A 25,772-nucleotide genomic window follows, 5' to 3' on the forward strand; every position below is an offset into this window, starting at 1 on the left:
CAGGGCCCAGGGCAACTGGTCATTCAGACAGAACCTCAGGGGCTCAATAATTACTTATTGGATTGAATGTCATTGAAATGAGGGTCAAAGAAATGAATCTTTATGCAGGCATTATTTATAGGAGGGCTTCCATAGAGGCTAACTCTTTTCTGTCCTCGTGACTGTGAAATCTTTCTGGGTTAAGTCTTTGTGTTCCCATCCAATTCACTTGTTTAAAAACAAGGAATTAGGGGTCTTGAGTGGGAATTAGGGGGTCCTGGGGGCAAAAGTCCCTGAAACCAGCTGTCCATTTGAACATCCTATCAACCTATGCAGATCACTGCCCTGCTGATGGTGAAGACAGACATTATAAATAGAAAGTCAATGTGCTGGAGCTCAGCTAGGCAAGACAAGCACCTTGCTGCCTAAAGTTTTAGTACCTTTTAACTTCCATTAGGGGAGAGAGAACTGCTATTGGTCGGTGGGGAAACAAAGTATTGCTAAACAGCAAATGGAGTTCAAGGAACCCCATAGAGTTCACCATATCCTGGAAGGAAACCTCACATGCCTGAGCACCCACTGTGCCTCTTGCACTAATGAAACCCTTTCTGGTGCATTCTCTCTTTTAATCTTCACAACCAGTTCTTCAGCAAGCATTGTTTCCATTTGACATAAGGGGAAACTGAACCCCATTGGTGTTTTGAAACTCGTCCAAGCTCACATCATTAATAAGTGGCGGATGTGGGATTAGAGTCGTGGAGACTGGTTGCACCCCCAGTGAATATTCTTTGAACTGCTCAGCTCCACCTTGTGACCTTTCAGAGAGAAGAGCCTGTTCCTCATTCTTCTTTTGTTGCATTCAGCCCCTCCACAATTATAAATATATGACAGGACCAGCTGGACCAAAATATAAGGTCACACAATCCACTTTTTCTCCTTGAACCTTATTTTTAAACTTTTTTTTTCCATTAAGAATGTGAAAAATGAGTGTTGCTCCTCTCTGTCCAGCCTTGTGTGTGGGGGTTTAGGAAGATCCTGGGAAGAGCTGAACTTCCAGGCCTCCTCCTGGGAGAGAGTATGGAACAGAAGGAATAATTAGACCTTTGCCATTAGCTGTACTCAAGGCCATTGCTTGTAAATGCATCCAATCAGAAGAAAGTCCAGATCCTCCATTTGTGACCTGATTATACTTCCAGAGGAAAAGAAAGGGAGAGCAAGTTTTATTCCCTCATGGATGCAGATTTCTGTACCTTGACTTTTTTTCAGAAATAGTTTGTCCTTCCTTTTCGCATACATATTGACTCAAACATACTATCCTCCTCTACTCTCTATCCGACACACAGCTATTGTTCTCTTTCCCAGCTATGGGTAAAGAGAAGTCTTCCAAGATCTCTAGTTGGTGTCTGTTTTCACAGCATCTTTTGGGAGTTATTGTAAGCAAAGCACTGGCTGATGGCCATAAAGTGCCCCTTCATTGGTTTTGTGCCTCCTGTCTTTCACCAGGGCAGTTCTCTGAATCCAGAAGACATCACATGAGGGAGCCACCTTGGGTACCAGGACCACGGCTGGTTGGAGTGCTGGCACCCAAAGCGACATTCTTCAGGACAGGAAGATGCACTCCACAGATAGAGAAGAGGATCGAAATCTGTGTTTTTAAAAGTCTTTGTTTGAAGGAATTTTATTCAGGTTCTGAGAAGAAGTGAGTGTTCAGCAGAAGGGGATACCAGGAATAAATATTTGCTCTAATAACAAACAAAGTAGTGTCAGTCACTGGAGTCCAGCCATGCCCCTCTACTGTCAGGCACAGTTCTCTCCTCCCTAACATCAATCACAAACAGCACGTACAGGGACTTAACAGTTCACAGAGGGCTTAAACCCCCAGGGATATTTCTGTGCAGGATCTCTATACATATTGGGATGAGCCTGGTCCCACATAAATGACAACCGGGGCTACAAGACACAGTTTGTCCTGGGAGCCTCACAGACTTTAAAAAATCTAGCCAGGGGCCAAAATCTTTGAGGGGGATGGTAGTGGTGGTGGTCCAGAATATTTTAAGAGAGTTCTAACAGGGCTGGCTCCTTTGACAGCTGCCGAGTCTGGAGATATCCAGGAAGCCGGCTGACAGGGTGGAGGTCGAAGTGAGGCCAAAGAAGAAGTGGACGCCCACGGGGCCTGATCAAGGGCAAGACAGGACAGGCGATCCGGCCCACGCTTCCCTGGCCTCTCTGCGTCCTGGCAACCAGAAAAAGGGCCGAGGAGCCGGCCGGTGGGATCAGCGCGAGAAGCCCCGCGGCCGGGTGGAGTGAGGAGCGCTGAACCGAGCGGCCTCCGGAAGACTGGAGGTTCCTGCGCAAGAGCAAGAGGTGGAATCCCCCTAGAGGTGGAATCTGCCGACCTAAGGCTGGGACTGGCGGCGCGCCCTCCCCGGGAGCCTCTGGTCCAGGGCAGCCTGCGCGGGCGCGGGCGGAGGCTGTGGAGCGTCCCTGGAGGGCGGGGGCCAAGGGCGGCCAGCAGGTGGGGCCGGGGGGCCGGACTCCGCCCCCCGCGCCCTCCCAGTTGGTCTGCGACCGCCCAGCCCCGGCCCCTCTCCCGAGCCGGAGCGCGATTGGTGGCGGCGCTTGTCGCTCGGAGGGGGCCGGGCCGCTGTGTCCGCGGCTCTCCGTGCCGCCGCTGCCGCCGCCGCTATCCTTCTAGCAGCGCGGGGCGGTCGGACCGCCAAGGCAGTCGGCGCCCGGCGATGGGAAGCGGCGCGGCCGCGGACACAGGCTGAGGCAAAGTTTCCCAGACGTGCGTATCAGGGCGCGCGGCTGCAGACCACCCGCGACTGCTCCGAGAAGGGCTCGGAGATTTTTAATTTGGAAGAAAAAATCCACCTCATTTCCTTTGTCAAGCTCTCTCTCCGGGCGACCAGCGGCGGGAGCTCCAAACTTGGGCACCGCGGCTCCACCGCCAGCGGTCCGGGCTTTGGAGAACGTCGGGACTTAGGTGCTCGGGCGCCCGGCAGCCGGAGGCGTGCTAGGGGGTGTGAGCACAGTACAGGGGAGTCCGGGGTGCGCAAAGAGGAGGGGCCCCCGGGAGCTCTATATGGAGGAGGGAGCCCAGAATGGTGTGCACCAGAAAGACCAAAACTTTGGTGTCCACTTGCGTGATCCTGAGCGGCATGACCAACATCATTTGTCTGCTCTACGTGGGTTGGGTCACCAACTACATCGCCAGCGTGTATGTGCGGGGACAGGAGCCGGCACCCGACAAGAAGCTGGAGGAAGACAAAGGGGACACCTTGAAGATTATTGAACGGCTGGACCATCTGGAGAATGTCATCAAGCAGCATATCCAAGGTACGGACGCCCCGGGAAACTTGGGCCGCCCACGGGGCCAGGGAGTGCCCAGAGCGGTGCGGGGTGCGCTGGGGCTGGTAGGCATCTCTCGAGCGACTGCGGGGCTCTGAGTCCGCAGACGCTTGGGGGGCTTCGTGTACGCTCTTGCCTGAGAGCGGGACCCTCAGTGTCTGCGGCCCTGCGCGCTTCTCCAGGGCACACGTGTGTGCGCGGGGCTCCACGAGCGGGTGTGTGCAGCTCGCTGGCGGCGTGGTGGCGCGCTGCGCACGAGTCCCAGTGTGCGTGTGGCTACCGGCTGGTTGCTCGAGGGGCTGAACACAGGTCCAGTTCAAGGTGTGCGTACGTGTGACTGTTGGTGGGTGTACAAGGGAGCGCGCGCGGGCAATCGAGCTCATCTGGCCGCTGTAGGGCCTACGGCGAGATGCCCGAGCGGCCCCAGCCGTTGCCATTTAGGACCCACAGGCTGCGGGACGAGCCGGAGCTAGGAAGACTGCGCAGCTCCAGCCACGCCGTGAGCGGCCTGTAGGCTGTTGGAAGTGCAGGGGACTCTGTGGCTAGGAGGGCTGTCTGAACCTTAGCGGTCCCCACTCCCACCATTACCCGCGGGTCCAAGACCCTCTCCAGGAGCAGGTGTTGGCGCGGGGAAAAAGCATGGGAGCTTGGAGCTCTCTTCACTGCGGTGGTGCCTCCGGCCAGGACCGCGAGAACCCGCCCCGGGCTGCCGTGAAGGCCATTCCCTCCGGTAGCTCCACTTTCAGGCCCAGGGAGCGGCTGGGGCAGAGCAGACAGACCCGCGCGGGGTAGGTCTAGAGTCTAAGGCTGAACCGGGTGACTGCGCTCGAGGCCAGGGCTGGGACCAAGGGGAGGATGGGGTACGGAGCGCTCTTCCCAGGCGACCCTGTTCGATGAGCTGTCAGAGGCAGCGGATAGAGAGTTCTGGGCCCTGCCGGCCGTGTGTGCACACACATGCCCGTGTCTCACGTTCACATTTCTCGTTTCTTCGCCTCTGCTCCACCTGTTTTCTATCAGGCATGTCCGCTTTTTAAGGGCAGGGCAGGGCCAGCTGAGCCTAGTTCACCTGTAAACCTGGCAGGCCTGCTAGGCTCTGGTTTCAGCACTCGGCAGACCTTGGCTCCGTCATCTGGTTGAATATTTCTCCCCCAGGAGCACTCTCTTTTGTTGACACATGGGTGTCAGGATCCAACCCTTGCATCTGCTGCCCCTGCCGTCGTGGGGACAGCTGCTCTCTCTACATTTGGCTTGTTTCCCCACGTGTACAGAATAGTTCCTTCCCAGGGGGAGGTTCAGGTGAGTGCAGGAGAGGTATACGTATCCATGGTGCTTCCTGACTGACGACTTCAAGTCAAGTTCATGGCTGACACTTCCCCAGAAAAGGACACCGTTCACAGCTCTCCTTCATACCTGCCTCTGCCTCTCAGCCTGCCACTGGGCTTGCGTGGCAGACCAATTTATCTATCTGATGGTGCCTGTTGCTGTGTTTCTTGTCCTTTTCCATCCCATGGGTCCAGGTTGACAATTAGTCAGCAATAGAAGTACAGTGTTTGCTCCAGGGTGATTCAGAATGTTCCCAGGGAGACACAGGCCATACCTTACTTTGACATTTCCAGTTTGCCCACAGATTTTAAGAGATTTTCATTCACAGATTCTGTGTGTGTGTGTGTGTGTGTGTGTGTGTGTGTTTATGTTCCTGGAAAATGATTCTCTTGTGCTTTCTGATCTGGTCAGGGAGGAGGTGAGCAAGGTACTACTTTGGGAAGCAGTGAGGAGACATTATTAACCCATGAGCTCATCCCAGAGTGCCCCCCTATCATGTAGAATGTGGACCGTGTCACATGATTTATAAGGCTGTACATGAAAATGAGTGCAATGTGGAAGTTGAAAGGAGGCCTTGTGCTTTTGCTCCCAAGAAATCTTATAGCTGTGCCTTGTTCGGAACTTTCAAATATATACCTGAAAAGATTGAGAGAGATGGGAAAATAAGAGGAAGCAGGATTCTTAAAACATGTGTGGCTCCAGTTCTCTTGTGTGTGTGCAATGACTGTGTTGTGAGTCCCGTAGATACTCAGAAATGACCAGATTCTCAGGCGGGAAGGCAGAAGCCACAACCCCTAGCGGCTTGGGGAAGGGTCAATGATTTGGGAAAGACTAGCCGTGAAGCAGGGGGAGGGCAGAGGGTGCTTGGCTGGTTGTGCCATGATGGCGTAGCCATGACTAGGGACAGCTCCCCTGGTGGTGCTGGAGCCATCCCTGAGCTAGTATTTGGGGAATTTAAATTTAGGGATTTACCTCCTTAAGTAAGGGGCCTACTGTGTTTGGGACTGGCCAAGTGCAGCTCTCTGAAGGCAGAGGGTGGGAAAGGAATAGATCAAAGGCTCGTCCTTGATGATACGGGCTGATTGTGTGTATTCCACTGTCAAGTTTCCTCTAGTTAGTAGAGCATTTGGAGCCATCCGGTTTACTCTGCTGAGCTGAGGGGGAATAGGGATGATAATAGTAGCTAAAAATTATATAGCAGCTGCATTATTTTAAGTGCTTTACGTATAACGAATTATTTAATCCTTCTCACCCCACGAGGTAGGTATATTAGCTCCGTTTTACAGACGGAGAGGTTATATGATTTGCCTAAAGTGCAGGGATTTAAACCCAGCTAATGCTGCTTCAGGATCTGTGTTCTTAACCACATACTATACTGTCTCTTAAGAGGGCCAGAGGGTCCCAGGGGCGGCAGTGCTCTCCTGGAGTCATTTGACGGTGGGAGTGGGTGTCAGACTTAGAGACTTCAGAGGGTGGCTGAGGGATGATGGAGTCCTAGCCTTTCCACTTGGAGACTCTTCCATAGTTAAACTCAGGAATCTCTGGGTTTTGTTTTGTTTCATGCCAAAAGGCAGAGGTTACATTCACTTAAAAAGCGTTCGTGGAACACCCAGGACAGTTCCTGGCACATTCCTCAGAGAGTACGTGTTGGATGGACGAGTGGATGAATGAATGGGTACACAGTGAGGGTCCCCAGTGCACACCGGTTAGTCAATAATAAAAGCATTTCCATTCTCAAATGACTGTTTTGCTTTGGAGCCTCGCACAGGCTCCTCTTTGCTTTGGAAGGAAAGTTGTCTCAGAAGCTGCAAATGTCACAGAATGTTCTGCTGGATGCTCCATAGGACTTGCAATTAGAAGAGGCTCTGGAGCGTCACCCTAGAGCTACATTCCGGTCATGACTGAAAAGTTTATTTTCCTCTTGGGGGTTGCAGTGGTAGTTCATTTTAATTTGTTTTCTGATTGAATGATTCAATTAGATGGTGTTTGGGTATCTCTTGGGAATGGAAATTGCAGTTTTGATCTTTTTTTTTTTTAACCAGATAGATGGTAAATGAGAGGGTGGATAACTCCAGATTTAAAAGAGCATCCTGATAGACTGGAAACACAAAATAAGTGTTAGTACACGTGTGGTCTTAGGAGGAGAAAGGTGGGATTGCTGCAGGTGGTGCAGTGGGTTAAGTAGAAAGTGCCGAAGGAGGCTGAAGTGTTGCAGAGCTTAAGAAATGGAAATGTGGATTCACTTCTTATTGTGGAAGTCCAGTAGAAACCAAAACAACGTCTTTTTTTTTTAATTTTATTTATTTATTTATTTATTTATTTTTGGCTGTGTTGGGTCTTCGTTTCTGTGAGTGGGCTTTCTCTAGTTGCGGTGAGCGGGGGCCACTCTTCATCGCGGTGCGCGGGCCTCTCACCGTCGCGGCCTCTCTTGTTGCGGAGCACAAGCTCCAGACGCGCAGGCTCAGTTGTTGTGGCTCACGGGCCTAGTTGCTCCGCCGCGTGTGGGATCTTCCCAGACCAGGGCTCGAACCCGTGTCCCCGGCATTGGCAGGCAGATTCTCAACCACTGCGCCACCAGGGAAGCCCCTCTTTTTTTTGATGAGTATCTCTTTGAATCTGTAAAAGAATGTGCCAATATTGAAGAAAATATTTTAACATGTATAAAATTGCCTCTAATTCATTCTAACCTAAAACAACTGTTTTGTATTTTGAGCATTGCCTTCTAGTGTTGTCCATCTGCCTCCGTATTTAAAAACGAAGGTGTAGTCGTGGTTGACATGTAATTTAATATTCTGCTTTCCTCAGTTTGCTTTTTGTTAGAAGCAGTTTTTCCATATTTGCTACATAGTTTATCAATTTAATCCTTATTTATTGGAGACCTGGTATGTGCCAGGCAACACACTGGGGAGGTGAAATTGGATACAGTGGTGAATCAAGGCACTCCGGGCCCCTGTTGTAGTGAACTCGTTTTTAAAGGACGATAGAATCCCTCTTATTCAACACAGTTGGGATTTAAGTTAGTTTATTGAGAAACTGGTTAAAGAGGAGAATAAAATAAAATATTACGTACATACATTAAATATTTTGTTTTAATATTATTCAAAATATGCATTTATTTGTCAGCCTTTTGATGTAAGGCCAAGGCTTTTGTCTTTGGGCTGGGTCTGCCCATTGCCTTTCTGATCATCTTCCTTGAATGAACCACTCCCATAAGGTGCTGTTTACAAAGTCTTACTTCTAGTTCTGTTTTCTTTAACATTCACTGAGAACTTGAAGGTGCTTACGAAGCAGTGTAGTAGACTAAATTTTTATGACTTTTGTCTGGTCTTTTGCAGTGATTTTGTTCACGAGTAATTTGACTGCTAGTTATGCGACTGACTTTATAAGTCTTTCCAAGGCTTTAAATTAATTTTCTTAGTAACAACTCTCATCTTTTTAGCAATGATATTCCATTGGTTTATATAATATGTAATTAAATTATGCTGTTACAATGATAAGTACCAAGAGTCTAAACACATTTGGAAACAAACCCAGTGGACTCTTGGTAGGAGTATTACTCAGTTGTTAGCAGGAGATGTGAATGGGGTGGGAGAGAGAAGCTGACACAGAGGGACACAGGCATCCTGGTTTTGTTTTGTTTTTCATGGAGAGAATGAAAGCATGCTTCATCTGGAGAGGCGATTAAGTGGAGGATATTTAAAGAGAAATTTTACTGTATTTTTAGTGACTGCATAACATTGCACCATCAATATACCATTATCGATTTAACCACTTGCCTGTTACTTAACATTTGCTTTTCTATTATAATTAACGCAGAAATAAACATCTTCACTTCACCGTGTTCTTCTTCTGAACGATTTTAATGATGTATTTCCAGAAGTGGGATTACTGCTGATTCAAAGAATATGAACATTTTTGTGAAAGATTGTTTTTCAAGAGGAAAGTCTTTCTATACAGCCAATAACAATGTATTATTGTACCTGTTTCACGGAGGCTGGCCAGCATTGGGTGCTGTCCTTCAACTTTTTCTGGGCAGATGTAACCACTGTCAAATGTTCTATTCTTTTGCTTTGTACTTCTTTGATTACTGTAGAACTTAGTATCTTCCCCCCAGCCCTATATTTGTTTTAACCTCGTATTGGTGTCCTTTGCCAGTTTTTCCTCTTGGGATATCAGTGTTTGCGATTTGTGTGTTTTATATATGTTTTATTTCCAGATATCATTAATTAATTAATGAAATATATATTATGCCTGTGTTCTATTTTATATACATAATTTTTGCTTTACACATATACCTTAGGGTAGTGATTTTCAAACTCTGTCCCAGGAGCCCCAAGCTTCTGGAAGGTTTGTCCTGGGACTTAAGAAATAAAAGGGTTGGGCTTTCCTGGTAGCACAGTGGTTAAGAATCAACCTGCCGATGCAGGGGACACAGGTTCGAGCCCTGGTCCGGGAAGATCCCACATGCCGCGGAGCAACTAAGTCTGTGCACCACAACTACTGAGCCTGCGCTCTAGAGCCCGCGAGCCACAACTACTGAGCTCGCGTGCCACAAGTACTGAAGCCTGTGCACCTGGAGCCTGTGCTCCGCAACAAGAGAAGCCACCACAATGAGAAGCCCGTGCACCGCAACAAAGAGTAGCCCCTGCTAGCCGCAACTAGAGAAAGCCCACGCGCAGCAACGAAGACCCAACGCAGCCAAAAATAAATAAATAAATAAAATAAATAAATTAAAAAATAAAAAAAGAAATAGAAGGGTCAAGTGAGGTCTCTTGGACCCCGCCGGTACCCATTCTCTCCCCTCCATGCAACCAATGTTGTTCCTGTTTCATCTGTCTTATATTTGGAATTCTGTAAAATATTTCATTTTTAAAAGGGCTATGCTTTCTTTTTAAAGAAAGGGTTGCAAATCATTTTTTTGGGAGAAAGGAAACATCAGAGTGTTAGATTTTTGTGAGGGATGATGGTAGCATAAAGAATTCAAGAGAGTAAACAAATCTAAAAGGAAATTGAATTCCTGGGTGGTGTTCTTGTAACATCTATTTACCCTTCTGAATACCATGATTAATAGTGTATTACATTATATGACTAATTTCTAAATCCATTTCTTACTTCATTTCGTCAAGATCATTCCAACAATGGGAGAAATGGATTATTAACTGCTTTTATTTCCTAAAATTTTATTAGGCATGTTATGTGCATATTAATGTACATCAGGCCAGTGACAGTAGGTTGCCTCACCAAGAGTACAAACGCATATATGGTTCCTAAAAATCAGAAAATATCCAAGGCCTGGATGTTGGGAGATTTTTTTTTTTTCTGTCCCCTATGGCTTTTGGATGTCACTAAGAATTGGCTGGTGTCCTTCTCATCTGATTCCTGACTTGGCAGGGTTGTAAAGAAGAGGATATCATGTTTGCTAAATGCTTGGAGATTATTTGAGGAAAGGGTGTCATTTAAAGAGTAAACCTGTTTGTCCTTCAGAATGAACTGTGGCATGTAAAATTATATTAGTAACAGAGATTGATATTTTGAGAGAGTTCAATAGCGAAATTTAGAGATTGAGCCCAATTATCTTTATTAATAGCCCAGGACCACATCTACATGGAATAGAAAAGCCTTGCCAAAGAATACAACTTTCTCGCGTGGCCAAAGAATTTTCATTTTTATCCAGAAGTGTGTAGGCTGTAAAATAAATGAATTCCACATCCTTTCCCACTCACTTGACATAAATTGTTATTTGCCCTTGATAAGTAGGTTGATATAGAATCTCAAGGAGAATTCAGAATGAAATGCCGGAGAGCCACAGTCTGGTTTTCTGGTTTGTGAGGGCCTTGAAGTTCAGCTTCAGTTACTTGGGTTTGGCTGGTCTGTGTTTTTGCAAAGATGCTCATGGGATCCAGAGACACATACAGGGTTACTGGAACATCTTCATTACCATCCTATAGGATTTCTGACTTAACTTGGAAAGCTGAATGGGCTACTGCTTTGATTTGGGGCTTGGGGGTCTCTTTATTTTTCGTTGCTTGGGTTCAATTCTGGAGACTAGGACAGATAGGCTGCCCTGTGAGAAGCATGTAGGAGGGCAGTCCAGATGGAGGTGATATTGCACAGAAAGTCCTTTGGGGAAACACCAAGCTGAATATGAGTGATGAATGTAGTCAGGAGGCACCAAGGTGGAATTTTGGGAGAGAGAGGATTATGCATGAAGTTGGAGGGGCAGAAGTCTCTAAATGTGGGACGGGCACTGTGGTAGAAAGCAAGGGGCAGAGTGGGTTAGGTCTGCTGGTTGATGGTCTAGATTCTATGAATGGTGGGTTGCACTTTTTATGCTGGCCTTGAAAGTCTCCCTAGGGCTGGAGCGTCTTGAATTCTGCAGAGATTTGATTATTCCATTGTGCCTACAGTTGTCATCTTATCAAATCTCACATTGCCTTCGGGGTCAGAGTTAGTGCCATTCCACAATGCAATGCTTGAGCACGGGCATTTTCAATATTTCCCCCCTCCTCACACACATGCCTTCACATGCAGGGCACACGCCCCAGGGCAGGGCCAGGATGATGCGTGTCCTAACATGTTGTGTTCATTCGCACGCCATCCCTTTTTCTCCCACTTAAAAAAGCATATTAATATGCAAGAGAATCTGATAACCTTGAAATTCCTTCAATTTATAGTTAACCTTAATCATTCATACGCTTTGGTGCTTAAATTATTGTTAATAACAAATTACCGCACAAATGTTCCAACATCCAATATGTTGTGACAGCAACTGGGAACAGCTGCTGTTCTGGAATCTTCTGTGTGGGTCTATGTACTCTTTATGGACCCAGCTGAATGCAGCCAACTGGAGCTTTAAGCAAGAGGATTCCTGATTATATGAACACTAATGCTTTGGTAGTTTTTTCTGGCTACACAATTATAGATTAAAATATGTTGCTAGGACAGACCCTCCCAGTCAGTGGGTATGCATTTCTAAGATGTAGTTCTCTTTCACTGCCCAACATTCAGTTTCAGTTTTGTGAAGGTTTGCTTTGGGGAGATGAAGCTGCCCTTAACGATGCCAGTGGAAAGCCTTAAGTGTCCAGCCCCAGTGAGATAGTGACAGACTTCCTGTATGATGGCATTGCTAAAATGGTACTGGAGCTGGCAGACATACCTTGTTGGGCTATGTTTGTTCTCACTGTCCTTTATAAGACAAAAATGGTGTTTGGAGAGATCCAGAGAAGTGGCATCAGCACCCATCTCCTCAGGACAGATGAGAACAATGGAAAATGATGCCTGAAGAGGAGGCTTAGGCTAACTCTTTGGCATGAATGGGTTCATTCCACCAGTGTCCAGAGTTTAAGATTCTGAGTGGAGCACCTTAAGTGGAGCACATCTTAAGCTCTGGTACCTTGTTTAGCTTCACTGGTCTGACTTGCACACCCATCTGTGGCCCCTGGGGACTTAAAGTGAAAGGCAGCTGAGATCCTGGAGGAGAGGGAAGGCAATTCAGGGACCTGGGCAGGACAGGGTTTGAAACTTGCGCTTGTAAGTGTCATGCTAGTGGCATATGAGGACTTAGGAGAACAGTACAAAATTGCTTGGGCCAATGATTATAGGAGTTAGAAAGCTAAGGAGAGATTTAAAGCTACAGAAATGCCAAATGAGAATCTTAGCCAAACCCTTGATTTATTTTAAGAGCAACAGGTATGTAATTGAATTGAAGCTGGATTGTATCAGAAGGAACGGAGGAAGAGAACTATTCTTGTGTGTCAGGGACTGGGCTAGGTGCGGTCCATGCATGATTGCTTTTTATCTTCACCGCATGGTGAGGGAGAGTTTTAGAGGTGAGAACACTGAGAGGTAGCGACTTAGTTTGCCCCAGGTCACAAAGCTGATAGGTGATTGAGCTAAGAAGGGAAACTGTCTTCAGCATCTGTGCTCTCCCCAGAAGTGAAAAGAAGATGACAATCTCACAGAGAAGGGGCTGGGAGATCATTTTATCAACGATTTGTGTTCAAGCGGGAGACTGATGGAACAGGGATCCAGGCAGGCGGCTGGGTCTGTCCTTGTGTAAGTGAGGAACCTTGGGGTTGGGGTGCCAGAGGGAGAAGGCCTTGTTTGGAAGGGGCAGTGAGGTACCGGCAAGGAGGCTCTGGAAAGCTCTTTCTCTTGGATGATTGTGCCCCCCCCGGGAACTTGGCCTCGTAGGAAAAGCAGACCGTGTGAGCTGCAGGCCAGAGCTCATTCAGATTCCACACGTGACTTTCGGGCACTTACAATACGCCAGGCCCAGTGCTGAGTGCTTTCCCGCACACTGGCACAGTCATGTGGCTCCTGGGGTGACCAACTTGTCCTGTTTGCTCAGGACTTTCACTCTTTTAAAACTGAAATTCTTGGGTCCAAGGAGGCCCCTCAACCCTGGGCAAACCTGGATGGTTGGTCATCCTCATCTTCTCACATTGGTAAATTCTGTTTAAGGGTAACTCCTGGCATCGTGGCAAAAACAGCCCTTCTGATTGCACCACATCTGTGTCTTCTGTTCTCTGCTCTTGAACGGTGACTTTGTCCAAGAGTCGTAAAGAGGACGGTGAGGGTCCCAGCAGCCCCTGCCCTGTTTTCCCTGCCCACACAGGCTGCCTCCTTGTTATTCGTTCTGCCTTAGTCCTCCCTGTTTTTTTCAGCTGTCTGAGCCTCTCAGGATTTGGAAAGGAAAAAAACAATTGCTGTAAAGGAAAGCTCTAATAAAGTGGTTTGGGCACAAAGCATCAGCAGCTGTTTATTTGCCCAAAACAGTAGGAGTCCGCATTAATAACCTTGTGAGTTATATGCTGGGAAGTTAAAAGTAAGCAAAAATCTTACTTGAGACCCACAGATGTGACTGTATTCCTTTATTGAACTAATCTCTCTTCCTTTTTATGCTGGTGACATTTTCTGTTATCCATGTGGAAGATCCTTTTTGATCTTCTGTTTCAGATTTATTTAGCTCCGGATGGGTAGGGTCCCAGAGCAGAGGGGTTTTCTGGTTTCTCTTTACTGGAGTTATGATGCTTGTGTTTATGTGGTTCCTGCCTCAGAGGATCTCGACGAGTATGACAGACTTTGTCTAATTAGTCATCATCATATTTCTCTGATGCAAGAGAAGGAGCCACGGAGGAATGGGAGGGGTGTGGGTGAGGCTTTAGACCTGCCTCTAAGTTCACGGGGCTTGCAGAAGAGTCTTTTAACATTTTAGTTTCTTCCATTTCTAAATCTCAGTTTAATAATAAACTGATCCTCTGATTTGCTTTGTTTTCTAAAAGAGTATATGGAGGAAAGTATAACATGCAGGAATTATGACGTAGACTCTCCAAGTCTATAATTGGGCCAGGCTTTAAAAAAAAACTTATTAGAAGCTGAGGATTTATATTAGAAGGGGAATCCAGTGGAAAATGATGAAAGAGAATTTTATCAATGATTCAAAACTTAGGAAAAAGAACGAGGGAGGAAGGGTTGTAGAAATAGGGCTGAACTTATCTGGAGGAGAGACTGGAAGGGAAAGAGAATTAATATTTGTTGAGCACCTATTATGTGCTAAATACTTTACATGTGATACTTCATTTTAACTTTGTAAGCAACCCTGGGGGATGATGTCATTACCCCCATTTTACAGATGAGGGAATCAAGTCTCAGTGACTGTAATTAACATGATACAGTTAGTAAGTTACCTTTCTCAAGCCCCTTAGTGAGGGGCTAGGGACCCTCTTGTTTTTCCTGCTCCAGTGATGCTAATTAAGAGAAAACAGGATCATCCCTTTCTCTTAGCAGAAAGGTTGTAGCTGAGACTGGAAGAAGGATTCATGAGAGTAGCAGGGCCCTGAGGTGGGTTACCAAGCGACTGTTTTGTCAGTGTCCTTCCCTGGAGATGCAGGAGGTCGCTCGTGCCAGGAGCTGATAGGGCGGAGTGCTGTGGAAGGCTGAGAGAGGCTCCAGGCCTGGCTTTTCGCAGCCAGCAGTATCAGTTTCCAGAAGACTTAGTGTGAACAAGACCACCTCCTCCGCTCATTCAGAACAAAGCTTCACTGGGGGGGTCTTCCAGGCTCAGGGCATGCGGTTGAGTTGGGGGCCATAGGGGGGAGAGGTGCACACAGAGGAAACAGCAGACATGTCCAGGTGTGCCAGGAATTCCCATTTAATCGAGAAAGTGGACTATCTGGGCTCAAGTGTATATACTGTTGGGCCGCTAGTTCTGTGGGCAGATGTTGGAGATGGATCCCAAGTCTGGCATTGTTTACTGGGGCCTGGGGTGGAGGCTTGGGATGGTTTGGAGAAACTGCAGACCTGCTTTCAAGTTCCTGTTCCCCTCTCTCGTGGCTTGGAGTTTGACAGTGACTTGGGAGGTACTCCTACCTTCTGTTGGTCACATGCTCAGATTCTTCCCTTCCTTCATCCAATTAGCATTTACTGAGTACCTGGTAAGTGCTGGGGGTATGTCAGTGGAACAAAGACAAAAACATGAAAGATTTGCAATTAAATGAGGTAGTCAGGTGCTCTCTGATAAGGAAAGACTTGAAGAAAATTAGGTGTGAGCGCTGTCTAGGGGAAGAGTTGCACGTGGAGGAAAGGACCAGTGCAGAGGCCCTGAGGCAGGAATGTACCTGGTGTATGTGTATTGGGAACAGTGTGGCCAGGGCAGAGTGACTGTGGGAGAAAGGGGTGGGGGATGAGGCCAGAGAGGGGCCAGGTGGGGAGCAGGTTGTACAGGCCTTGGGGGCCACTGTGGGAGAAATGCTCTGGGAGAAAAGGGGAGCCCCTGGAAGGGATGAGCAGAGGAGCCCAGCTTTTAAAGGCACCAATCCAGGCTGTTCTGTGGCTGCTTCCAAGCACCTCTTGTGGGCTTGACACTGTGTCAGCTGTGTCAGGAAATGACAAAATATGTAGGACAGAGTCCTTTGCTTTGAAAAGCTCATCATCAGGCTAGGAAGACAGCGCGAGAAACAGTTGAGGATCTTTCGCAAACTAACTAATGTTATGAGGGTTAATGTTGAATTCTGGAAGAGTGCGCCGGTAGAACAGACTTCACCGAGGAACTGGGACTTATGACACATCTTTGAAGAATGAGGAGGATTTAGAGGAGTGGAGTAGGGAAGATTAGGTGAGAGCATGTTCAGGCAGTAAGTAAAACCAACAGTTGCCTGCAAGTGGGAGACCTGAGTCTTGTTGAGCATGGCGAAGTACGAAAAAAAACGTGGGGTGGTTGGAATCAGTGCTGCCGTTTACAGGTTGGGTGACCTTGGGCAAGTCTCTTCACTTCCCTGTGCTCAGTTTCCCTAACCACAGAAATGAGGACGACTGCCCCTTAAACCCTGTAGAATTGTTGTGCTGATTATATGAGGTGAAATTAAATTAAATGAGGTGCTGATTAAATGAGGTACAGGACAGCACCTCACCCTGCCTATCACATGGTGGGCATGGGGGCGGGGAACACGTTCTTTTCTTCAGTCTTCCTGCTTTCCCTCTTTCCTTCTTTCCCACCACATTTCCCTCTTGGAGCTGGCATAGAAAATACGGTCAGGAATATATTTTCTGGTTGTAACACCTAGACTGTCAGCCTTGAACCCTGTTTCAGTTCATTTAGACAGGGTGTGTATGTAAGGACTTCTCCCGTTAAGACGAGCCTGAGATGGTCAGAAGTGAGGTTAGAGGGAAGCCCAGCCTCACGCTGGTGACAGCTTCTCGGCTGAGACATCTGGAGTGTCTCAGTTTGATTTGACTATTGCTCTGAAATTCTAAGCCTGCTGGCCTGGGGACCTGCACGCATTTATAGAGAAATACTTGTTTTGTAAAACCCACTTGGCATTGCAGTGGGCAGGGGACGATGTCAGGAATGCACTATTTGTAGAAACCTTGGCTGGTGGGAGAGTTACGCAAGGTGTCCAGTTACCTGGCCAGAGAGTCTCATTTCCCCAAATCCCTGGTGGAAGAAGAGCCTCCTAGAGGAGAGAAATGTTTTCCTCCATCTCCACCCACCTCCCAGTAGAACTGGAGCTGCAGCAGCCTGTCTTCCTGCTGGGGTGAATTTGATTTAACACAAAGCAATGTGACTTATAATTTCAATTGCAGGCAGGAAGGTGTGATTTAAGCCAGTTGTCAGGAAGATTCAATTTAATCTTTTCTTTCTTTCCCCCCTACAAAATGTGCATTTTGTTGCATGATATAATTTTTTTTTTTTTTTTTTTTTTTTTGCGGTACACGGGCCTCTCACTGTCGCGGCCTCTCCCGTTGCGGAGCACAGGCTCCAGATGCACAGGCTCAGCGGCCATGGCTCATGGGCCCAGCCGCTCCGCGGCATGTGGGATCCTCCCGCACCGGGGCACGAACCCATGTCCCCTGCATCGGCAGGCGGACCCTCAACCACTGCGCCACCAGGGAAGCCCTGCATGATATAATCTTAATATACATTCTTTACAACTCAGAAATAGATGTAGTTTCATATTGGGATGGTACACACTACATTTTTTTTTTAGTACTTATCTATTTAAAGTCTTTTTTGAAAAAGATCCCTTACTAGTGACAGAAAACTGAGGGATGGTTTTGCTTTTTTACTAGAGAGAATCGTACTAAATCGTTATTAAACTTCCTGGGCAATAAACCATTTCTTGATTAGTGGGAGTTATTTTGGTCCCTTATGAGTAGGGAGATGATAATTGCCTTAACTAGAGAATTAAAATGATTCTTTTATATACCTAAAACTATACAATTGTGAATTTTGAATGTTTTTCAACAACAGCTAGTTGTTTTTTAGCCAAAAAGGCATAAATAAGTATTTTTGAGTTTGTAATTACTTTAGAAGTACAGAAAGTATGCATTTGATTTTTGTAAATCAAAAATTAAATGTCTTATTTCACCCTGGTCAATATTAGGAAACAGTATTGTGTTGTGCGGCTCAATGCAGTCCTTCCGTCTTTCCTCATCAATTAGCAAAAAAGGTTGAGCCTTCCAACTTTGGCAGTTCTCAAGTCAGATGTCAACTGTGAAGGCTCTCGTCCGAAGGATCTTTATTGAGAATCAGAGCACGCTAGACCCGGAAGGAGCGAGACCATCCTCATCTTCTAACTTTGTGTCGAGAGATCCAAGGCCCAGAGCAACTAGGTGACCACCCTGAAGGCCCTGCCCCACGTGCTAGAGACTCTGGGATGGGGATGTAAGGGTCCTGAATCAGGTCCAGAAACTTTCCCTTTGCATCCAGTTACTCCCCTCAACCTCAGAAGAAATTTCTGCAGTGGGAAGTAATCCTTGGTTGTATATTCTCAGATGAAGCCAGGTGCTAAAGGGACAAAGGATGGGCAGATTCCTTTAGATGTGGTGAGGCTGGAGGCCCAGTCCCCTCTGCCTGGTCTGTCTGGGTCCTTGGGGCTGCACCCCACCACCTGGGATCATCTTCAGGACGGGGGACACAGCACTGTTGAGCAGGACCTGTCTTCAGGTCCAGCGGCACATGGTAGCTCCTGGTGATGCAGTCTCAGTATGGGGAGCAGGCTTCTTCCCAGCTCTTCAAACCCACGCAGTGGTGCAGATGGAGGAGGGGCAGAGATCTTGTGTCAAGGAGAGGAAAAGAGAAAAACATTGACACTTATCAGGCACTGACTAGATGTTTGGTACTGTTTAATCCTCTTCCTATTATCTAATCCTTAAAATAAGCTTGAGAGATCCTGAGCCCCATTTTACAGGTGAGAAATCTGTCCTGCACTGGAGTTATTGACCTGCTTTCCCATTGGACTGTGAGTTCCTTGCGAGTGGAGGCAGGGTCCTATTTTTTTCCATTTTCCAGTGTTTCACTGGAAACTACATGCCAGTAGGGCATGTACAATAGTTGAGTTAATTAGGAATTTGTTGAGTGACTAAATGAAAAAATAAGCAGGCCTGACTAAAACCACTTAGTAAGAAAATTCACATCCCGGTCTCTGGCTTCAAAGTGGTCTGGAAGGGAAGCCAGGTGCCCGAAGAGCTGGTTCCCATCCCTCCAGGCTTGGGGGTGACTTCTGTGAGGCTGTCTCATGCTTTGTCCTCCTTCTTGGTCAGGGACAGGAAAATACGCACTCCTGGGGTTTCTCTCCTGGCCCCTCATAGCTTACACTGCTGTTTCATGGTTTAATCAGAGGGAAGCTGTGGTTCAGTGGGGTGTGTGTGTGTGTGTGTGTGTGTGTGTGTGTGTGTGTGTGTGTGTGTCAAATGTGCTTTCCTGCCCCGAGATCTCCCAGGAATCAGCTGGTAAGAAAAGCCTGGAGCCTTCAGGGGACCCTCAGTGTCTTTATTGTAATAAAGCTGTCACTTGTGGTCACTTTCAAATGAAAGCAATCTCGTGGGCACAGAAGGGAAAAAATAAGCCTGCACCAAAAGCAGAGAATAATTCCAGAAAAGGTACAGCTGAACAGGGTGTCTGTGTTTCAAGAGGAGGGACAAAGTTGAGGTCATTTAAATGGATACGTGGAGAGTCAATTGGAAGGAGAAAGTATAGCTTAATTTCCAAGAAAGGATAAAGAACTCCTCTGGACCCGGAGCTAAGGGGAAGTTGGCTTTTGGCTTCCCATCTGGACTCGGCCTCCTCTCTGCCCTGAGGCCTGTGAGAACCTCAGAATGGATCCCGCCATCTCAGGGTGTCTCCAGGGTGATGGTGGTGAGTTGGGACTTGCTGTTTCACACTCAGGAGAGAGGTGGCAGGAACTGTGTGCAGGGGGGAAGAGGACTCTCAGAGGAAAACTCCAGAGTCAGGAGAGGGTTTTTCCTTCCTGCACTGCTGAAATTCCTTGGGCATCATGGGCAGAAGCAGGACTGGAAATCGGGCAACCCAGACCCCTTGGTCCCCCAGGGGCTGCCTAGGGAAAAATCACCCACCCATGGGTGTAGGTCTTCACAGAGGCCCAGCACAGCTTTTCCCACCCTCTCCAGTCTGTACACCCAGGACATGGGCAGGAAGAAGTTTCTCCTACGACTCTGCCCAGCAGGACAGAGCAGCCTGTTAGCAGGAGCCACGGATTACTACAATTTTTCTTTTCCTATTATTCCCTGATATTTTCGATTTGAAAAGAGTCATTTAAGCAGTAGGGTGGAAGAGGGCATAATAGACATAGGGGAAAAATGGAAAATGTCATTTAAAAATGACTATTCCATTCTTTTTTATACCTCAGCAGACAGATGGCTGCCTCACCTTTTGCTCGTGGCTGTGAGCAATAGCCCAGTAGGTGAGCTGAGGAGAGCGATGATTTTGTTTTTCTTTTCATTTCCAACAGATTCTGTAGCCCTTGGGTTGTGAGGGACCGGTGGAATGAAGCTCTGGTCTGGGAAACTAATTATGCCTCCCTGCATGGCTGAGCCAGTTAATACCAAACTGTCATCGAGCCTGATTCTTCCCTGGGGCGGAAAAGCTTCCCAAATTCCTTATCACTTTCTCTTTGCCTTGAGAGTGGAGGCCACTTGGTCTTTGCCAGTTTGGGAAAACAGGAGCAAAATCCAGGAAGCTTCTCGAAGCTCTGAAATGGCACTCTGGGTTCTGGTCCCGGGAGTGGCTTTCTGATACGCAGCAACCCTGCCTCTTCCAGCTCAGACAAGGTGCTGGATTTTGAAGTCAGACAGATTCGGCTCAAATTCTGGTATGGCCAGTCGTTGGCGTGATGTCGCCAGAGGCTACCCAGAGTATCTAGGACTGGAAACAGACTGCCTGTCCACTCTGTTCCTCCCCTCTCCCTAGCAACGTGGGCTCAACGATGGGTCACCTGAATTGTAAGCCTGGCTTACTTTGCTGGTCCTGAAACTGAAACCTAGACAGGTACCTGGCATGGTCACCACCTGTCAGTGGAGACCACACGTGACAAAGGATAATCAGAAATTCAGTAATGCTTTTAAATGGATTTTTAACTTATTAATCAAACCCATACGTGTGGGCCTCCCTGGTGGCGCAGTGGTTGAGAGTCCGCCTGCCGATGCGGGGGGCACGGGTCGTGCCCCGGTCCGGGAGGATCCCGTGTGCTGCGGAGCGGCTGGGCCCATGGGCCATGGCTGCTGGGCCTGTGCATCCGGAGCCTGTGCTCTGCGGCGGGAGAGGCCACGGCAGTGGGAGGCCCGCGTACCGCAAAAAATAAATAAATAAATAAAAAAGAATACTGGACCCTAATTGTCCACACCCCAACCCACGCATGGGGTGAAGTTTCCATGCCAGGAGAGGCAATCCAAGAAGACTAGTGACTGCCATCCCTACCTGATACCCCACTCATAGAGCAGGTATGTCACTGAGAGAAGTGGACTGCCATCCCCACTCTTAGCTGCAGAGTAGTGGTACAGAGATCCTGCCTAGGGGGAGAGGTGGGCTGTGAGAACACAGAGTTCTGTAGCTCTCCACTTTATTTGGAACAAAGTGGGAGAAACCTCAAGCCTAAAAGCAATTGGTGAGTATTTAAGAGGATGCTAGTAGTATCATAATAGCAACATGAGAGACAGCAGGCCAGCTACACCAGCTAGACATTTAACAGATAGAACCAGAGAAGGAGATATCTGAGAAGAACCTTCTTGGGGGTCAAAGCAAGCTTTAAAGACTGCCCTTGCAAAGAAGCCTGAACTTAAGTGGATCAGACTGTGGAGCAATTTATGCCTCAAAGTACTGTTGAAAATAATCGAGCAATCAGGTAGCAGTTAGTGGAGGCTAACAGCTGGGTGTGATACCAATAAGGCAGTCCGTCCGGAAGTTTAACAGGGAGATAAGTGAAAGAGATAGGAAAAAAAAAAAAAAGACCTGCTAAAACCACTGTCATCCCAGGGGATTGAATAGGGGGAGTGCACAGGGCCAGGGCTATACCCTCCAAGGAATCACATCAGAGACTGCACACTGTGCAGGGAAAAGATGTCACTGAACTAGTCCATTTATGTCACTAAACAAATAAACAAGCAAATACGTAAACAAAAACAAGTCCTGGGGCCAGGGAGGGCAGGAGTAGTGACCAGTATCCAGAGTGGCTAAAATACATTATCTAAAATGTCTGGTATTCAACAGAAATTTAAAAGACATCAAAGACAGGAGAACATGTAAGCCATAAAGAGGAAAAAAGCAGACAACAGAAATTATCTTTGAGGGGACCTGGCTGTTGGACTTAACCAGACACAGACCTCAAAGTAGCTATTATAAATTTATCCAAAGGACTAAAGAAAACTTTGCTGAAAGAATTAAAGGAAAATGTGATGACAATGTCTTATCAATAGGGAATATCAATAAAGAGAAAAATTATAAAAAGGAAGAAAGTAGAAATTCTGGACTTGAAAAATATGAAAAGTGAAATGAAAATTTCACTAGAGGCATTTACAATTAGATTTGAGTTGACAAAAGAAAGTATCAGCAAACTTGAAGACAGATCAATAGAGATTATTAAATCTGAAGAAAAGAGAAAAAAAGAATGAAGAAAAATGAGCAGAGACAGAGAAATGTGGAACACCACTAAGTACACCAATGGCATATTTAGTGACAGACAATGAAAAAAATCTTGAAAGCAGTAACAGAACAGAACAAAACTACTCATCACCTATAAGAGAACCCTAATAAGATTAACAGGTGATTTTTCATCAGAAACAATGGTGGCTAAGAATCTTATATATAGCAAAACTATCCTTGAAGGAAAAATAGAGACTTCCCTGGTGGTCCAGTGGTTAAGACTCCACGCTCCTAATGCAGGGGACATGGGTTCGATCACTGGTCGGGGAACTGAGTTCCCGTATACTGCACCGTGTGGCCAAAAAACCAAACCAAACCAAAACAAACAAACAAACAAAAAGACAAAAACGAAGGCAAAATAAAGACATTCCCAGGTAAACAAAACTGAGAGAATTCATTGCCATCAGATCCACCTTGCAAGAAATACTAAAGGATTTTCTTCAGGCTGAGTGCAAATGACACCAGACAGTAATCTGAATTCACTCAAAAAACTAAAAAGTGCCGCTGAATGTAATTATATAGACAATTGTAAAATACAGTATAATTCCATATTTCTTCTTCCTTTTTCTCTTAACTGATTTAAAAAGGAATTGCATAAACAAAATACGTTATATGATTGTATTGCTAGGCCTATTAACATATGGAAATGTAATATGTTTGACGATAAGCACAGAAGAGGCACAAAAATGGAAAGGAGGGACTAGAGCTATATAGGAGTAAAGTTTCTATATTTCACTAGAATTAAGTTAATGGGCTTGGATGGATTAAAATATATAATGTAAGCGCCAGATCAACGACTGAGAAAATAGCTCAGGAAATATAGTTAAAAATTATTAAGGAAATTAAAATGTTGTACAAGAAAATATTCACTTAATGAACAAAAAAAGCATTAAAGGAAGAATAGAGGAACATGGTTCCTCCAGGGAACCATAGTAGGAACTTTGCGGGAGGGAGCCCCTTGTTTGGCTGGAGGTACATTTTGGCCCTGGAGCAGACACAGTAGGGGGAGAGAAGAATGGCTCAGGATTATCTAGAAAATTCATCCCACTTCCTTGCAGGAACAGCATGTCAATATGTTTTTGTCTGCTGAACAATGTGTGGGAAACGTTTTTTATTTTGTTTTCGTAACTGCGTATAATTTCTTAGCATTTTACTTCTGGGAATTGATTAAAGCTTTTCTGTCTCTTTAGAGCCATTAAATAGAAAAATGTCTGCTGGAGACAATTGACAGTGTTTCTAGGTTCTTGCTTAGAGAAATAGGAGTCTCTTTAACTGCTTGCAAAGTTTGTTCTCATGTGTGCTGAACAGACATGCGTAGCTAATGTTTATTGAGTATTTATTACGTGCCAGGTACCGAGCCAAGTGCTTTATATGAATTATCTCACTTTATTTTCACAGCAACAGTCCAAGATAGGTACTGTTATTATCCCCCTTTTCTGATAAAATTGAGGCACACAAACATTAAATAGTGTATCCACGGTCACACTGTTAGCATGCTGTGAGAAAGGGATTGACTGCATGTAGTTTGACAACAGAATCTGAATCCTTGATGACTGTGTTACATCAAAACTCTTAAGTCCTTGTAGCATTTAATCACAGTTGGTGTTGGCTTTCAGGATTATAGGTGTGTTCTCAGGGTCTGAAACCTTGTAACTGGTGTATTTTGGTCCCTTCGAAGAGTATGGGGCCCATCTATATGGCTGGGCTCATTTCCACCTGGCCCCAAAGAAGATGCACTTCCATCACCACCTGGCCTCCTCTGACTCTCACAGTCACCCAGAAGGGAGCAATTTTCATAAAATTGTTTAAAAATGACAGCAGTGCTTACTGAGGGGCTGCTTTCCTTGTAGACAGGATGACTGTGGTTGAAAATATAAGGGAGAAGGAGAAAATTCAGGCTGTCACTTGCCTATAAAAGAGGAAGGGAGTGTATGGAGTAATTTTCAGTGTACAAATGAGGAACCTGAGAACCACAAATGAGAAGGAACTCAGTGAAGTCCATGCAATTCAGTCAACCATGGGTGAAGTACTGTACTTAGTTGCTATACATACATGATCTCAGTCAATCCTTATAATGACCTTATTGAGCAGACAATGACATTCCTATCTCACCAATGAGGAAATGGAGGTTTCAGAAGTAGGTTGGGTGGTAATATCCCTCTGGTATATACTAGGTGTGTTGGTGCAGCATAATAGAGTCCTTCTGATTCGTTGGTGCCTCTTTTATTTAGAGTAAGGAAAGTTAACTGCAGCACCAACTTCCAAACCTCAGTGGCTTTAACCAATAAAAATGTATTCCTCACTTATCCAGTGACCAATGTGGAAGTTCCTGGTGGGCTGGCCATTTTCCTTCCACCCACCCAAGGATGCAGGCTCGGGACTTGCAGCCTTCTACTGGACCCTCTGCATGCATCTGGCAGACATGGGAAGAGAGAGAACATGGAGGACCTCATGGGAGGTTTTCATGGGCCTGGATTAGAAGTGGAGCACATAGTTTCTGCCATATTTTATTGGCAGGAACTCAGTCATGTGGTGCCCCCTAACAACAAGGGAACCTGGGAAATGTAGTCTAGCTGGTTGCCCAGGAGAAAAAGGAAATGGGTTTAGTGAACGCATAGCACTCTCTGCCACATAACCTTACTGTTCTGGCTGTAATCTATTTGAGTGTCACCCTAGATAAGGTCACAAAGGCAGCAAGTGGCAGAGCCAGGAGCAGGACCCAGGTCTGTGGAGCCCTACGTCTGGATTCTTTGCATTCTCTCTCATTCTAGTCCAGTGGCTGGATCAAGTACTGCAGCTCTGGATGCAGTGGGTGCTCCAGGTGACCATGTGGTCTCTGCAACCCTGGGCCACATTACTTCTGTGCAACATATGGATGCCCTCCCTGTGTCCTGCCATGGACTCTGGGCTGGGGATCTGAGAATAGGTTGTTGGGAATCTTTGTGAGCAGCTGACTCAGGAACAAGCCTTTGAAGGTCCTGGCTTCTGTGGCACTCAGCAGCTGTGCTGGGAGTGATGGACGATGGACAAACTGTGTCACCCTTCCCAGCCTGGCTCAAACTGTCATTAGCATTCAGCAAGGCTGTGAGTCTTGTACAAATCAGCTGTTTAGGGCTTTTTAAAAAAACTGCTGAAAGCCTCTCTTGGTTGAAGCTCTTATAAGTGTGGAACTAACAGTTTCCCACGCTCATTGAACAGCAAAAGGGCAGCCATGGTATAGTGTTTTCCCTTTGGGGCATATTTGGGTGTCGTTTTTAGCAATCTGGCTAAATGTGAAGATGCTCTTGGAATGTGGGTATTTGCTATCTTTGGCAAAGGGCATTGCTCGCTCTTTTTTAGAGCTCCAGATCTTGTGTATTCAGAGAAGCAAGAAGGATCTATTGGTTTCATAAATGTGCTTCTTTTCTGGAAGAAACGTTGGATTAAACCACCTCTTGCATCACTTCCTCACTGGTTCATAGCAGGAGACTCAAGTTGCAAAGTGACTGCAGGCCCTCTCTCCCTCCAAGCCTCTGCCCCCACTCCTATGAGGACCCTCAGGGGAGGGATATATGGCTAAACAGCAAGGTTCAAACACTTCATCCCTTAATTCAGGGCTTCAGAGTTCCTTCATTTTCTGCTCTCAGTTGGGAAGGTGATTCCACACATGAGGATTCCATCCATGCAGTCGTCCCCAAGATAA

At 46.5% G+C, this 25,772-nt stretch overlaps 1 protein-coding gene across 2 annotated transcripts in view; it reads left to right on the forward strand.

Moving 5' to 3' along the window:
* Positions 1–2,651: 2,651 nt before the first annotated feature.
* The window catches only part of GALNT18 (polypeptide N-acetylgalactosaminyltransferase 18), a 350,781-nt gene continuing 327,660 nt past the window's right edge, over positions 2,652–25,772 (forward strand). The window contains exon 1 of one of the 2 annotated variants that reach the window (XM_060159658.1): positions 2,652–3,318. In XM_060159658.1, the coding sequence (XP_060015641.1) occupies positions 3,084–3,318 (235 nt within the window). In that variant the 5' untranslated portion in view covers positions 2,652–3,083. The remainder of the gene's footprint in view (positions 3,319–25,772) is intronic. The other variant, XM_060159659.1, reaches the window with a different exon arrangement.

The sequence above is a fragment of the Lagenorhynchus albirostris genome, chromosome 9 (assembly GCF_949774975.1).
Source record: "Lagenorhynchus albirostris chromosome 9, mLagAlb1.1, whole genome shotgun sequence".
Classification (NCBI taxonomy): domain Eukaryota; kingdom Metazoa; phylum Chordata; class Mammalia; order Artiodactyla; family Delphinidae; genus Lagenorhynchus; species Lagenorhynchus albirostris.